This window comes from Meleagris gallopavo, chromosome 3 (assembly GCF_000146605.3).
Source record: "Meleagris gallopavo isolate NT-WF06-2002-E0010 breed Aviagen turkey brand Nicholas breeding stock chromosome 3, Turkey_5.1, whole genome shotgun sequence".
NCBI lineage: Eukaryota > Metazoa > Chordata > Aves > Galliformes > Phasianidae > Meleagris > Meleagris gallopavo.
In genome coordinates, this window is record NC_015013.2 from 33,727,215 (window position 1) to 33,743,989 (window position 16,775).

At 38.0% G+C, this 16,775-nt stretch overlaps 1 protein-coding gene across 2 annotated transcripts; it reads right to left on the reverse strand.

Moving 5' to 3' along the window:
• Positions 1-638: 638 nt before the first annotated feature.
• SLC39A6 (solute carrier family 39 member 6) lies at positions 639-16,775 on the reverse strand. Of its 2 annotated transcripts, XM_019613895.2 has the most exons (11): positions 16,689-16,775; positions 16,524-16,602; positions 15,532-16,265; positions 14,078-14,258; positions 13,642-13,811; positions 12,427-12,639; positions 10,970-11,039; positions 9,383-9,760; positions 5,757-5,837; positions 3,293-3,483; positions 639-2,579 (listed from the first exon to the last, which is right to left on the reverse strand). In XM_019613895.2, the coding sequence occupies exons 3-11, from the start codon at positions 16,255-16,257 to the stop codon at positions 2,427-2,429; spliced, it is 2,163 nt and encodes a 720-aa protein (XP_019469440.1). In that variant the 5' UTR covers positions 16,258-16,265; positions 16,524-16,602; positions 16,689-16,775; the 3' UTR covers positions 639-2,426. The 2 variants fall into 2 exon arrangements, with proteins under 2 accessions (XP_019469440.1, XP_019469439.1); XM_019613894.2 differs by lacking the exon at positions 16,524-16,602.

Genomic DNA, 16,775 nt, shown 5'->3' on the forward strand with positions numbered 1-16,775 from the left:
AGGTAAAAGCACTTGATGAAGGGAAAGGATGCACCTGTGTTTTGTCAGTATTCTTGTTAGAGATGAAATGAGCACTCTAAAAGAGAAGCCTGTCCTTCTCTCCTAACAACTGCTCAGGTTCATAATGTGCAGATTTGTTGGAGTTGGACGAGACTCCAGCACACCTTAGCACTCCCCTTAGGATGTATTATCCTTCCTTTGCCTCCTGACTTCAAAGGAAACAAGACAAATTCTATTCCAAAGACACTGGCCAAATGCTGACTACAGGAAGATTTAAGAAACAAGCGTTTCCTTTGAGGCTGAGGTCCCTTCAGATCAGGCAATCTGGAGAATGATAACAAGCTCTGCTCACTCTGCTTTCAAAGGAAAAAGTTGCAAAGGAATCATCAGCACAGTTCTCCCAACTTCTAGATATGTAACCTCTTGCAGGACAGGAAAAGTGAGCTTGATTTGCTCGTTCTTCTGCTTCCAATTCAGATGTTGTAAATATTTTACTGAGCACACTAATTTCCTTCTGTGATTTTCCACTGTTATGGAGTGATTGATACCTGACCTTTTAAAAAAGCGCAGAAATGAAGTTCAAGCCATTGCTTATTTCAGAGTTGAAAAAAATAAAGGGTAAGTATTCACCACACAAGTCTGAAAAAATCTGTTCTTATTTAATCCTTCAGTATGAGTTTTGGCACTGGCATCAAAACCTTAACACATCTACGCTGATTATTTTGGCTTGCTCGAGAAATATTGATAGAGCAGTATTTCATCACTGTGGAAAGGAGTTTAAATAAATCTGCCCGGTTAACCTGAGTAAAGAATTGAAGGGAGGTTAAAAAAAAAAAGAGGTAACAGCCCACTGCCTGCATACATTCTTTCTCAACCAGAGAAAGAAACAAACAAACAACAAAAACCAAATCTTTCAATTCATTCCAAACACCCATTTTTGATGTGACAGTTTTGGCTTTCATTTTAATGACAGACCACCATATGCCAGACTGCTTTAACTTGTCAGACATGGGATCATCAAATACTTCCTCTTCGTTCAAGTTTTTTACTCAGCTGAAGGTTTGAAGCAGTGGTAAAGTTGAATCAGAGAAAAATTGTAATTGATTATTTCTGGTTTTAAGTAAGCGAGTTAAGATAGCGTATCTTATTATATAAAAGTTGAGGCACACAATAATGTAGTGCTCGCATTTCCTGCCAATTCTGCAACACCGTAAATGCAGGATTCTCCTTGTCAGAGTATGATTTATTTATTTATTTTTAAACAATTGGCCTTTCCATCTTTCCTTCCTAAGGATACTTTCAGGGTGGTTGAGATATTAAGACCACAGCCAGTGAGCTCAAATCACATACTCATGTACGTATGGGTTATTCTTCATATTCTGCATCTCTATACGCGCTGTCAGAAAGCTTGCTCTTTGGGTCTTCCAGCTTTAGCTGAAAGGATGTAACTGTTCTGCAAGCACACGTTTATCTTATGTTATTATGCAGAACTAGATGAATTCAGCTCTCCCAGTCATCCCATTTCCCAAAACAAACCAAGGCGGCTGTTGTAGCAAAGGACTACTAACACTACTCCCCACGATATCAAAATCTGTGATACAACTTCACCCTTTCAGGCAGCGTAAATGTGATAGAACACTACTTTAAAAATCTCTTTAATGTTATTCAAGTATACTACAGCTACAGAAACACTTTTACAATGTAATAGCTGTACTGTTCTTGCCAATTTGAGGGATCAGTGAAGAGTAACTCCTATCAGTGGGGAAGAAACAGGTGAAACATACTTGTTGCAAGCACTTCAATCAAACAATTTCACATGAAATCATTTGCAGTAGAAACCAACTGGAGTAGGAAACAGAATCCACAAGGAGAAGCACCACCAAGAGGATGGAGTGAGCTCATCTGCCACCCCCCTGAACAAAGTGGACGGAGATCAGTTTCTACCAGTATAAATCCACACTACCTGCTGCATGTCTTTGTTGCTTTACACTGCTCACTGTGCTCTCTGTTCACTGGTTTTGATTGTGCTAGAATAAGAACCACTGACATTTTATTTCTTTATACCAACAAAAACATGAAGTAAAAAAAAAAAAGCCACTGTTGCATATATTTACATACAGTAAATAAATTCACAAAAACACCTTGGCCCCCACCACAGGAGACACTGCATTAATAGATTTGGCACTCACTATGACTTACTGAGTTTGTCTTGTCATGGTACCGTATGCAATACTACATTCAGAGTGAAAATCCTTACAGTTCTCATTGCTATGGGAGAGAAAAGGGTTGGAGATTGAAAGACCCAAGGACGACAACAAAACACACCAATAGAAATACCTAGACTATATCAAGCGTACCCCTCTGTTATGGAATAAAAAAATCCAACTACCAATTATAACTTAACACCAATCTCTATCCTGGCAAAATTACAGGTTTATACTGAATACAATTTTATGTTCAAACACCGAGATGAGCAGCATTATCCCAAAACCCAAGAGAATCCCAGCATTCTGTAACAGGAAGTATCCCCAGCGGCTACATCCATGATCACTAGCATCATTGTGGAGCATTTCAGGCACCTAAACAAACAAGAGAGTGTTAAATACCTTCAAAATAAACAGTCATTTAGAACAGTTCTTCAATGATGTGGCACACGGTGGCTGAGTCTTACCCCTCAAGACTTTTCTGTTGGCTGCATTAATACTACTTCATGAATCAGGTGTCACTCAACATGAGTAATATTATCTGTATACTTTCATATAAGCTATTTACACACACAGAGTCGGTAGTGGTCTAATTACTGTTTTAATGATAATTATGCTGATGCCTTAATTATACTTGGAGTAAATAGCTGGCTTATTTATCAACTGATTTCATCAAGCCACACCAAGCATTTTATTCTTAAAACGACACTTAATCTTCCATGAACATCCATTAAGCACTTTGTCCTTCTCTACAAACATAATTCTGAGATACAGGAGAGATTTTAATACAATCCTGGCTTCACCAAAAGAAGCACTAATGATTTGCTGCAAAATCCAAACTACATTTGGTGGTGGAAAAAGCCAGCAAGACTACAAGTTGCACACCATCTGTTACACTCTACACCAACAGTCATTTAACTAAAAGCAATCTTGCAGCTGGACATTTAACTGAGCACTTCTCAGTACCTTCAAGCACCAAAAAAATGTTGAAGAAGAGAGATTAGAATAATTTATGACCAAAGTTTAATTGATATCAATTCTTACACTATGCTATGTGTAACACAGGATATATAAACACAACCACTTACCATATCCACAAGCGCCACATACATGAATAAGCCAGCAGTAAGTGCAAATATCCACATGGAGACATTGTCTGCATAGTGACCAATAAGTATCCCAGTTGCCATTCCAAGGTAGGCCAACATTGCTGACAGGGCATTGTAAAGCACAGCTTGCTTGACAGTCATACCAGCTTTTAGAAGTACAGCAAAATCTCCTACAGCAGGAGAAAACAGAACAGAAGTTTACACCCCCAGGAAGCTATTGCAGCATTTCATATTTTCTCTTTCTTGTAAGATTTAGTGATTAAGTTGTCATTTGCCTTATGTTTTTCTTCATGAAGTTTGAAAACAGTGGGAAAACAATTAAAAGTACCTAAGAACAACACAAGTTCACAGCCTTAAATGATCATGGTTCTTGAAAGGAAAAGTTTTTAGTATAGTTCGTACTTGAACCAACGTACTGCTCTACCTGATATGTACGTGCACCCCAAGGCAGTTCCTAAAAAAAAAAGCATTCCCACTTATTTGATTAAATCAGTGCTACCAAGAGGATTCCTTTTATTTTGTTAACTTCTCTTAGTATTTTAACTGTAGCTTTCTTAAATTTAGGGAGTCTTCACTAATTTGTAAGTAACCCTTAAAGCCTTAATTTTGTTTAAAAGACCTATCAGTTACCAGCTAGAAAGATCTCCCATCATTCAGAGTAGAAATCTGTCCTAAGATCAGTATAATGTATCTAAACAAAAGAGAGTAAAATACTGCAAGCTTACTATTTGGAAAAAAAAATTGGTTCTAATTAAAAAAAGAAAAAAGTAACTTCTCTCCAGTTAAAATAATTAAAAGCAGTTTCCAAAGTGGAGTTGAGAAGTTTGTTACAACAGCTTTTCCCACAAGATGATACAATTAAGATTAACTGGTGTAACATTATGAACGTTGCTTAGCATTAAGAACAATACCATCCAATTTCTTTCCCAGTTAACATCAGCTAGCCCAATTTGTTTCATTCCATGTTCTCAAGGTTAAACAAGGTATTCACAGTAAGTTTTCCCTGTTGGCCAAAATAGCAGGATTTAAATTTTAGAAAGATTTCTTGTCTGAAAGCAAATACAACATTTGAATCCAAAGCACTGGATGTGTAACATGAACTTATTTTGTATGCTTGTATTAATGACACCTTGTATGTGTAGTTAATACAAGTGTAATTCATACGGAATTTATATTAAGATGAACAAGATAATTTCTTCCCTGCCATAAAACCACAAATGTTCTCCAGAGAAAGTAATTTATTTCTATAACATGATTGTACAGACAGCCAGATGTATCATTTAATAAATAGTTTGATATATACATGCTGGTTTACAAGCTCCATTAAATGTAATTGAGCAGTCCACTTTCTAGAGGATTCAACCAATTTAAGAAGCGTAAGCAAACTGTTCTTTCCTCATTCTGTACACCAGGTAAGACTACATTGACTAAGAAAGAACTATCAGTTACATGTTCAAAATGCTTCAACAATTGGAAAGGAGATCATAGAATCACCAAGGTTGGAAAAGACCTCCAAGATTATCCAAGTCCAACCTTCCACCTATCACCAAATCACCACTTCCTCGCTAAACCACATCCCTCAGTACAACATCTAAATGCTTCTTGAGTACCTCTGGGGTTGGTGACCCCACCACCTCCCTGGGCAGCCCTTGCCAGCATCTGACCATTCTTTCTGAGAAGAAATTTTTCCTAACATCCAACCTCAATCGTCCCTGGTGCAACTTGGGGCCATTCCCTCTTGTCCTATTGATAGTAACAGAAGAGGCCAACCCCCACCTCGCCACAACCTTCTTTCAAAGAACTGTAGAGAGTGATAAGGTTTCCCCTGAGCTGCTTCTTCTCCAGAGCTCAACCAAAAAGTCAAGTTCTACTCTCAGGAGCAGTGCATAACAGTAAGCTTACAGGCATTCCTATAAGAAACTGTGGTCATGAATTTTGATCACTTAGACTTAAAAAAGAAAGCATTTTAGAATATTTTAAGTAGCTCTAATTTAAGTGAGGAACTACCTCAGTTGTCAGACTTAAAAGGAAAAGCAGCACGTATTACACAGAAAGGATTCTGACTAGTTGTAATCTTAATTTCAACAGCACATGAGAACAAAATTAAACAGACGTGACAAAAGCAAATACTAACATGCACTCTCCTGCCATTCACTATCTGTGCTATGAACAATAAGAATTATAAACTATGCAGAACAATTTGTAAATAACTACAAGAGAATTAAACATGGTAGCAGAGATGTTTAGATTTTTTAAAGGAATATTAATGCAGTTCATAAACTTTATTTTAAATAAAAGTATCACTGAGTAAATAGTCTGATATGGCTGAAGTTGACTTATCAAAAAACTGTACCGTAAAACAGAATAAAATAACCTACAATTCCCCAGAGTGCACCTGTGAGTACCTAGGTGGCTGCAGCATACTGAAATATTGGGGTCTTACCTAGCTCATGAGGTAATTCATGGCAAAACACAGCCACAGACGTGCTTAAACCACTTGATAAGCCTTCAGTAAAGGCTGCTCCTACAGAAAGACAGAAAAAAGACATTAGGTCATATTCAGTCATCAAGTGCTGACACAGTTGCAGCTGCTTATTAGGTTAGGACATCCAATTATTCTCACTGCAACCTTCTTATGTTTCAGTAAGCATTTAGAAGTGTCACTGAAGTTTTTAAGATTGATATATGTCACCCCAAAGCAACATAATGCCCTCTAATCCTCTAAAGCAAACAAAGTTTCACTGATTTCTGAAATAAGCCCAATACCATGCTGCAAAGAGGAGTACAGTCATTTGTAGCTGCTTGCACGCAGGAGATCCAGGAGTAGGGCTGGCAGAGGGATGGCTACAACAGGTGTGAGAGCACAGGAAAGAAGCCCATCTCACCACCAGTACCCCAGCAGCTTCCACCCAGGCAAAAAAAAAAAACTGTCACTTCTGGCAACAGTTACCAGGAAAACGAGTTCTGCTCAGCCAGAAATATTCACCCAACACTTCAGACGGTCAGATTAGGGCCAGCACAATGGGAAGAAAACTTTTCAGTGGCAAGCAATTCCCTCTCACACAGGGTAGATGTCTGAGGCAGACCTGCCAACCAGAGCTATTGCATAAGGAAGTCCACTGCTTGCAGTCCTCCTCAATGATGGTATGGAGACCACCAAAGCTCAGTTGATCTAGCATAGAGATACTGCCTAAAACAGATAGCTCAAGGTGGATGTGAATACTGCCATACTGCCCGTAGGCTTACAAGATGACCAGACGCCTACAGCACATGGTCTAAAAGCTTGAGGAAGCTGTGCATATTTAAATTCCACTTATTTCACTAGAATAAACAGCAGCCCATAGCCACCTTCAGTGCAGATACAAAAGCAGGAGCCTAGCTCTTCAAAGCAGTGATAGATAATGAGTCAGAGAGGCTGCAAATTACAACCAGGAGCTTTAGGCTAGACATAAATAAAACCTTCATTATTAAGTGAGAGGTGCAAGAACAGAAGAGGCTGGCCACAGAAGGGGAGAAACATCTGTCCATGGAAGTTTCCGAGGCGTGGCTATGCATATCCCTGACTGGCCTGAGTGTTTCCAAGCACTGTGTTTCAAGTGACCTCCGAGGAGCATCCAATTTTATGGTTCTATTTTCCAAGTTCAATTCAGTGAGCTGCAGTATGCAAGACTAAAGCTATTTTGATGTAAGACCTCAACAGGAGTATTTCACACAGCACTCCAAAACACTTAGTCATAGCAGTCTACACAGTAATTAACACGTAAGTGACAAGTTACTGCTACTTGACTAGCTAAAGAGGCTATTAGTGAAAACTATCAATCTTCTCTATGCATCAATCTGTTTTCTTCTAAATACTGCTTTATAGTTTCTGAGTCAGATTTTGAAAGAGACAGAATAGCTACAGTTATCTCTTAAGACAAGAGACCTCATCAGAATTAAATTTGGCTTCAGTTCCTGAAGAGAGTAGATAAGGAAAGCAGAAAGTAATTACCTTCTCTCACGCCTGCATCCTCAATAATCTAGGAATTCCTCTACATTACAGCCTTTATACAATGTTTTCAGTCTTATCACTTATTACTTAGAAGGAAGTAAAAATACAAGAGTCCAGTTAAGTCACAAAAGGTAAAATCTAATTTTGTGGCAACCAAGGCAAACCATACAAAACCTGACTGTGTTACCAACTACCTAAGCAGTTGAGAAAGCTGTATACGGCATACATACATAACAACCAAAAGAGAAACTTAAGAACAGGAATATTTGTTTTATTTTTCACTGACTATTAGTATTTTAACACATTTTCAGCAAACTGAATACTACACTAATGAATCTGATTGATGGTATTCCCCCTCAAGAAGTTGATTTAATAGTGTTATGGTATTTACAAATATATTTGACTCATCACTTCTCTCAAAGAATAGAAGAAAAAAATATAGGTAAGGTTAGTATGGAAACAAACAGCATTCTGCATGTTAGTTACTTAGTTGAAGCTATAGAGAAAAGTTCAAATCACAGAGCATAATGTCATAAAGGCTAGTCAGTGTAAGTGTCCCATGATGGAAATCAAAGCACTTAAGTCTCACTGCTACATAATAATCACAACAGATTTAAGGGAAAAAGTAACTGACAGAAGTTACCAAATCACAAATCACATGAAATGAACAAACTTAGGTTTAGCCAGAAAGCCCTTATCTTCACAGAAGATGTTCACATCTTCATATAAATAAGCAGAAATATTATATAAGTAGTATGGACAAAACATCAAGTAGGTGGTTTTCAAACTCATCCAGAACTTAAAAAAAAAAAAAGATAATCTCCATTTTCATTAGTCTGAACATGGCAGAACTTTTAAAGGCTATTGCTCTCACTTGCTCAATAAGCTTTTATAAGCCTCTCATAGTTTTCTTTTCATAACTATTAAATCATAGTTCCTTTCTAAACCTCCCAAATGCTAAGAGATAATTGATTCTGCACGTAATTTGAATGCAAATCCTTCTACCACACATTCAGAACTCATCTGCTAGAAAAATTTACATTCCACACTTCAACTTTCATAAAGAAATAAAAATAAAAGATTAAATCAGAAGGTCTCTTCTCACATTATTCTTTGAACTGACTGAACCTGAACTACTGCAAATACTGCTGTGAGAAAACAGTTACCATTGAGCTTTCTGCTCAAACAAGAATGGACTTGTCTATGCAGTAAAATTTACGGAAAGACTGTTCCTGCTGAACTGACTCCTCATTACTCTGTACAGGCTGGTAACGAATCCAATCCAATAGCTAAAACAAAACAAAACCAGCACGCAGAATAGCATTAATCATTGAATTCAAGGTCATAAAAGAATAGCATAAGAACTAAGGATGATTACTGATTTAACTTCACTTTCTATAATTTAGTTTTACCATCAAGTTTTCCTTCTAGAAAGAAGGAGACTCCAAGGTCAAATCCAGGAGACCAAAACACGAACATTCATCTGTTCATTTGTCATACCAAAAAAGGCCTTTTAGTTAAAGTTCTGTCAAAAAAGACTAAAGACTATAATGCATAAAGGGAAAGAAAGGAGTCTGAACAAAAAGGAAAATGTTTTGATTTCATTTATAAAAACACTGTACCATCTTTAATATAATTAAACTTCATTGAAATTAAAAAAAGACTAAGAGCAAGATTTTGAGTTGAGCAAGATCAGTATTTGAGAAAAATACTTTTTAAACATTTTCTCAAAAAGAGAGACTAAGCTTGTTTTGAATCTGTTCAGGACACTGAGTGCCTGAAGAAATGCACTTATTCTATACTTCTACAGTTAATGGAGACATTCTTGAAGCAGAAATCCGCATAAAGGCAGCATACATTGATTTACTGATATCCTCTCCATGAGTTGTTCTTCTGACAGTTGGTAACCAGTGATCTACTGACACACTGCTAGAACATAAAAAGCACTACTAACCTTCCACAGAAGACCTGTACAAGTATGAGAAAGAACTACCACAATATTGCAAAAAAGACACATGGCAGCAACACCTGGCTACAATCACACCTGACAGAACTGCTGAGTTCAAACCACCACTTACCAATTGCTAGGCCATCACTGAAATTGTGCAGTCCATCTCCCATTATCACCATCCACGCTAGAGTTGCTATTCCAGCATCCTTCAGTTCTTCACGCGAGTAGCGCTGACTGTGACTGTGTGGATGATGGTTCTGATGATGATGGTGATGAAGAATGTGATGGTAGTCATGGTGGTGGTGACTCAGATGATCTGTCTGTCCAAGAGTATCGTGTAAGTGAGAATGGCATTTGTTCCTACAGCCCCTGGATACATATTCATTATCAGCCTCCTCTTGATGAGAATGAGCTATCATGACTTCTTCTTCTTCTTGCACAGCTGGCTGCTGAGAAATGAAGGGCGATGGATCTTGTGAGTCTGTCCCTAGATAGCCCTCAGACCCTGTTACGAAAACCCAGAGCATAATATTATATATTTTTAAAGTCATCCAGGAAACAAAGATAAAATGAGCAAGTTGAATAAGTGATAAAAAAAAAATTGGCAAGTCTGAAAGTTGAAGTTGATAACCCAGTGTGTTATACCAAATACTTCCACAACCAATTTTTGATTTAATCAGATTTGGGGGAAAATTCTTATGTCATAACAATACAAATCTTTTACTTTGTCTCCTAATACTAAAGCAGTCCCATACATTGTGGTCACAAATGTCTCCTAAAAAGTCAAAAAAGAAGAATAAAAAAAGCTTTTCATCTAAGACACAGTGCAATTTAAGTACAACAGCATAAGGCACTATGTTCAAATTTCATAGCATGAGAGCTGTTAGTTCAATTGCCTCAGAACAAAGAAGACTGAAATGCATATGATTTTAACTCATCTTTGGGCTAAAGAGTAAGAACGCAAGAGAACAAGATTGTTATGCAAAGTTCTGGCAACATCCCTGCATTTTGTACAGAAATAATTAATATACACAACTCGTTAAGCTTCAGCACCTGAAAATATACACACAAGAATATAAACACAATGTGAAGCGTCCTCATATGAACGTTAACAGCACGCTAACATTGCCTACTTTATCTGACAAACTCCAGTCTTGTTACATTCCTTGCCTGCAGTTCTTTTCCTGCACTGCTGAGATCTCTTTCTTTAGACAGAAAATTACCTCCTAAAAAAACTGGAAGCTGCTCTTAACTACAAGAGCCTACAAATATCTAGTGAGGCGTGGCTTTGTTTGCAACATGATTTCAGGACATCAGACCATTTGCAGATGAAGTACTTGAACATCTTGGATTATGGATTATCAACTTTAAGAACAAACATTCAAACCCCCCCAAAAAATGGACTTAAATATGCATGGTCTGTTATTTAGACTTCTGTATCCAACATCTAGCAGTCTAACAGAAGTGTAGAAGTCATTAGGTACATCTACACATGCAACAGACATAGCCAGTAGAGCTTGGAATGACTTCAAAACACTCGTTTCTAAACTGAATCCACTACCTTCTTTAGGTATGGTTGAATAAGTTGGAAGGAGGTAGCGATTCAACCTACAGTAAGAATCAAATGAATAAACTGCCATCAATCAGATACAGTGCTTTTTTAAGCTGTGCTGTTGCACAAGAACAACTGTGCAGTGATATTACTGAGACTTACGATCATCTGTATCTAACTTTTCTTCATTCGCTGAAAACTTCTTACTTTCTCCATCATCTTCATTTTTTTTCTTATTCCAAAAGAAAATACTGTAGTTATGAATATTTTACTTATTTTTCAGGATATACATGAGCAATACTATATTCACAACATTTATGCAGCCTGCACAGAAAGAGGACAACATGGAAGCCATATAAAGGAGGCAGAAGAGGAACATTAGAAACTCTTTTAAGTACAGTAAAAAGACAAAAGTTCCCCAGGCTCCAAAGGAGTGAAAAAATGAACATGAATAAGTAAACACCATGTACTTCTGTGAAAGGACTAAAAAGAAGGGTTCATTTGATAAGTAAAAAACACAGAAATAAGCTGAACGAGAACTACTCTGCTAGATCTGTAACATCAGTGTAATGCTTAATGCTGGCATACTGAAGAAAAGCCAAACAAAAATCTTTATTCATTGCTTGCTAACATCAGTATCACAGAAGTTTATAATCACTGGCTATCTAGAAAGCCTTGTGCCTTAGTCCAACAGGAAATCCATTCTCAGTGTCTGACAGACAAGTATACAGAAAATAACAGCTTTGCTTGTAACTCTTCATATCATCTCCTTGTGAATACATTTAACTAAAAATGGTGGAAGTGATCCTGTCACTCAGTTAGTTTCACTTACTCCAGTATCAACCACACCAACAGAATCAGCTGGGATCCATGAAAAAGAGCTTACAACTTTTGCACTGAATCTGCTGATCCTACAACTCACTGAAATCAATTATTATTTACACCTTCCACATAAAACACAGCATAGTAATGTGAAGTTGCAGTGTCATTTCGGGAGAGAGTAAAGAAACTTTCAAGATGGTATTTTCAAACAGAATGCCATCTAAAGATATCACCTTCTGTCACCTTCTGCAGTGCAGTCAGATGCTAAGCTGCCTAAGGAGCAACTGCTACCCTTACCATTTTGTAGAAGGGCTCCCTCAGCAGTAATGCAGTAACCACACAAGACCATCTTATTTCATCCAGTATGAGATTTAAATGAACAATTTTAAGAATTAGACAATCCTACAATCTCCTTGAGAAGTCAGAAGGAAATCAATAATGAACAATAACTTCTCAAATTTCTAACTTAAAACAAAGCTGTGTGCTTATTAAACAATTCACACATACTACCTGTCTGGTTAAGGAGATAGTTCTGAGCTTTTCTCAAACATGACCACCAAAAAAAAAAACAAACAAACAACAAAACAAACAAACAACACACACAAATGAAAGAAACCAAACCACCCACTGTCTAGTTTGAAAGCATCAATGTTGTCAAGAGAAATAGAACAGAGTGCTAATCTAGTCAGTAATTGCTACTATACCCAATAACAATATACACAATCCTTCTGTTTCTATAAAAGTGTACTCAGAAGTCATCGTGCAACGCAACAAATTCAAATTAATCGTTTCTCTACCTTTTTCTTCTTGTCTTTAAACTGCTTTATTAAAGTGATCAAATGCTCCGCTAGAAACATAAAATACAAGCCTCCCAGCGCTGTAAGTCCCTTCCATGTAGAATCCAGGTAAGCACTCTCTTCTGTACTTTGAAAAACAAGATGCTTGAACAGAGGACCTTTGTTCTGTTCAAGCGGAGCCTTTTCGTGGTGATGGTGGTGGTTTCCATGAGACTAAAGGGAGAAGCAAGAGGGGAAATCATTATATTCAGAAGAATTGACAACAAAAGAAATATACAAAGCTCTCTGTACATTCTCTTCCTCAAATCTTGAGTACAGATTTAGCACTTAGAATGGGATAAATGCTCAGGATACAACCTCAAGCAATTACAAGGAAAATCTCTTGACAGAAACTACTGAGAACAGTCCTGGCCTTCATTCTCTCAGTGAAGCTACTTGCAGGTATAATGCACACATGCATGCACATTCATACACATACATTTAGATTTTCAGGGACATCACACGGAAAGTTCAAGACTAACAGAAATGAACAGAAAGAACTCACAGCTCTGAAACCTGTTGTTTAGTACATCTTATCTGGAAGCTGGATCTAGAAATGTGATTAAGAGCTTCAAGAAATTTAGAAACGTTGCAATCATATTCCAATTTTATTGTCCGTATTACCTATCAGTAACAGAACATTTCAAAGCCTATCAAGTAATGTTTTGTTTGTTTGTTTGTTTGTTTTTAAGTCAGAATTGAACATTTCTAAAGTCCTAAAAAAACATTACAACGGATAAGCAATCAACATACATGTCTGACAACATGAAACGGTTGATTTTCTATTCCCCATTTAAAGAGCACAGTGAACTATTTCTGCTGCCTATAAGGTTCATGAAACTGATAGAGGAAAAAGAGATGCCACTGCAATAATGACTAGAAAAACATTTATGCAAAATTCTTGTGGGCGACAAACTGTGAGCAATTTGGCAGCATGCAAGGCTGAGAAAACAGGATACAGCTTGAGAGAAAGGGGGGTGAAGGTTTACACTATAAGACTGACAGAAATAATACAAACAGCTCCAAACAGGAAGTTATTAAGAGGAAAAAAAATATTTCTATTAAATAATCTATCTTACTAGCATATGTTAATTAATGAAACCACCACCAGTAGACACAGCCAGCTGTCAGTATGGCCCTCTTGAAATAACTAATGAAGCAGTAATTAATACTTACATGTGGAAGGAGATGTAAGAAGGCATCTCCGCTTAAAGTCCCCACAGCCAATGCCACAAGAAAACTTAGAAGAAATTTGAAAAACACACGATTCATCAAAGGTACCAGTATAACCCCCAATAAAGAAAGGAAACTGATGACTGAGATGGATATAAAGCCACCAATCCAAGCTGTTAAAAGAAGAAAAAGAAAATGTAAACAACTGCTACACGAGATGTTGTTTGCTTAAGTTTATTATTATTATTTTAAATCAAATACTCTTATCATCTGATTAGATATTAGCAAGTGGCGGGCCATAAAGACTTACGTCCATATGTGATAAGAGGCCCTACAAGAAAATCATCAGCTTCTTTCAGCTTTGAACTACATTTCTGAGATTTATAACATATATGGGTTTTGAGCAGGCTTTTATTCCTCATTAAAAAAAATAACCTACCTATTTGCAGAGAATAACCTTTCGGAGGAGCTTCAGCTTTTTCGCTACTCGCATGGACTATGCAGTACTTCCCATCAATCTGATTAATAAGAGCTGGGCAGAGATAGCTAAATTCTGTGGCAGACAACAATACTTCAGTGCTTATTCCATGGGACTGCATCAGCTTTGATGCACTGGAGCACTGTGGAAAGACATTTCTTAAGGTTAGCCAGAATCAAAATACTGTATCTTAAAATGACTGCATCTCCTATCTTAATTGAAATCGGTAGCAACCCCACGTGACCACAGCTACACGGACAGTAATTAAAAAGCAATAACAAATCATTTCAGTAAGAACTACACCTTTATCCTCTCTTCTGGCCCAGAAGGCGAGCTGGGCAGCGCTGACAGATGATGCGTGATTATCACACATTCTCAGCACAAGGAGGACAGATGGTTTGTTTTGAGATTAGAAAAAACCTAACACTTCTGACTCTGTTTTAAAGGCTGGATAAGGAAGTAATACAAAAGTTCTTAAGCTTTGTTTTATGTCACTACCGTGGAAAGTCTTCCACAGAGCACTACCACCACACACCTCCCTCAGCAAAGAGCTTTCCACTCCATGACCTACAGGCTTCAGTACTCCCCTTGATTCCCACAGCAGCACTTCTGCTCTGATTGTGCAGAATGCAACAATTACTCACAAATAAAGCACCCACTAATCAAACGCTGCACAGCTCTGAATTAACTAGAATAACCACACAATTAACACTCCAGAGGGACACTTGCTTTTTAAAGCTCTTGGTGGAGAAAGATCATGTAACAGAACTGTCTACAACAAAATGATTGACTTCATCAGCACTCTTTTTCACTACCTTAAAATAACAGGCATCATTTGGCAGCAAACTTTTCTTCAGTTATTTCCAGATCAGGGGCACATGGTATTTATTTCCTGCTCTCGTGCACAAAAGTACAAGCTCTATAGACACAATCACACATGCGCATGGTTTTTGGCTGCACTTACACAGCAAGAAATTCATTTCAAGAAAGCAGTATTTGAGTATTCAGTGCCTTGGATACTTGAAGTTCCCTTGCTGTTTTTGCATGAAGTAAAAGGGAGTTTTCCTACAGAGTATTGTTAATTTGTATATGCTTGCCTAAATAGAGCTCTTCGATGTCACTGCATATTTTAGAGTAAGTAAATAAGTATATAAAAACAAATGTGTGTTTATATATAATATAAACATGCATTTCCTTCTAAGAAAAGAGTATTACATAAATGAGATAGTGTATGTATTTTCTGAGCATAACACTTTTTCAGGCCAAAGAGTTAAGGTTTAAGAAAAGCTATTTTCCACGTTTCTTCTATGAACATAGTTATACTATAAAGCCTGGACCCAGTTAAACATTAAGCTCCCAGTAAGTAAGGAGCATTGTTACGGCTTATGGACCCAAAACACAACAGAGCATCTCACCTCTTGGGTATTTGTGTTTTTAAGTTTGGAATACAGGTAGCTTCCTTTTTCCAATTCCTTCGGAGAAACATGAGATTCATTTGACTTGGTGTTTGCAAGCCAACTCGTACTGCTTCCATTTGTGATATTAATGGTGTTAGAGCCAGCCAGGCCTACTTGAGCAACAGACTTGCCTTCTGCAGGTTCCAAATTCTGCAGTTCAGAACTGCCGTCTGTGGGAGTAGTGTTGATCGACCCAGTGATTTCATTGACAGTGTTCTTACTGTGGACAAAGTTGTGCTGATGGTCTGCATTCTCTGCTTTATGAGGTTCCTTTGAATGATTGTTCCTGGGGTCTTTGTTAGCATCAGATTCGTGGTTCGGACAAACAGTCTTCTCAGAGTTTTTACTCAAGGAAATGTGGTTATGATGAAGATGATGGTCATGGTCATGATCGTGGTTATGATCTATTTTAATCCTTTTCATTCTATCTATCCCTATGTTCTGGATCAGTTTTCTAAATCCTTCAATTGTCAGAGAGTTGTTTTCTCCATAACGATTAAAAAGTTCTTGAAGGTGATGCTTCTGTCTCAATCCTGCCAAGTCATCGTTAATGCCAGCTGCCTTTTCTGGAAAAGTTCTCTCCAGTGTCTGCACAACAGTAGTCGTCTCCACTCCACGATGATAACTTTCACACAACAGTATGAAAAACGACACGAGGAACGTGACAGACACTGTACTCTCCATTGCAGTGCCTTATTAGGTATTAAGTGGAGGGGAAGAAAAAAAAAAACAATAAAAAAGCTTCTCAGTTTGCAGAAAACTGACGTCTTAATCTGTAATATACTTCCAGAATTGGCAAAAAAAGCCTTGCTCAAGTTACCAAAGTACCCAGAGAAGAGCCATACAGACTTCCCAGCACACAGCGCCCTCCCATCCTCACGCAGCACAGACGGAGCTGCGCACCACAGCGACGTGCCCGGCCACAGTCACTGCTCGGGGTGTAAGCTCACCTCGGCTTAGCTCGGCCCGAGGCAGCTTTCTAACACGAGACAAACTGACAGCATCCTCACAGCCGTGCCAACTGAGTTCCTGATGGGGCCAAACCCTGCAACGTTAATTTCTCACTGCTCTTGGCTGACCAACAAGGCAAGCACTCTGCATTCCCCAGCACTTACTTCAGACGCTTCACACGCTGCTGTCGCACATCTCCTCTGGCCAGGCACGCGGTCCGCCTCCGCCACAACTCAGCGGGCGGTACCCCG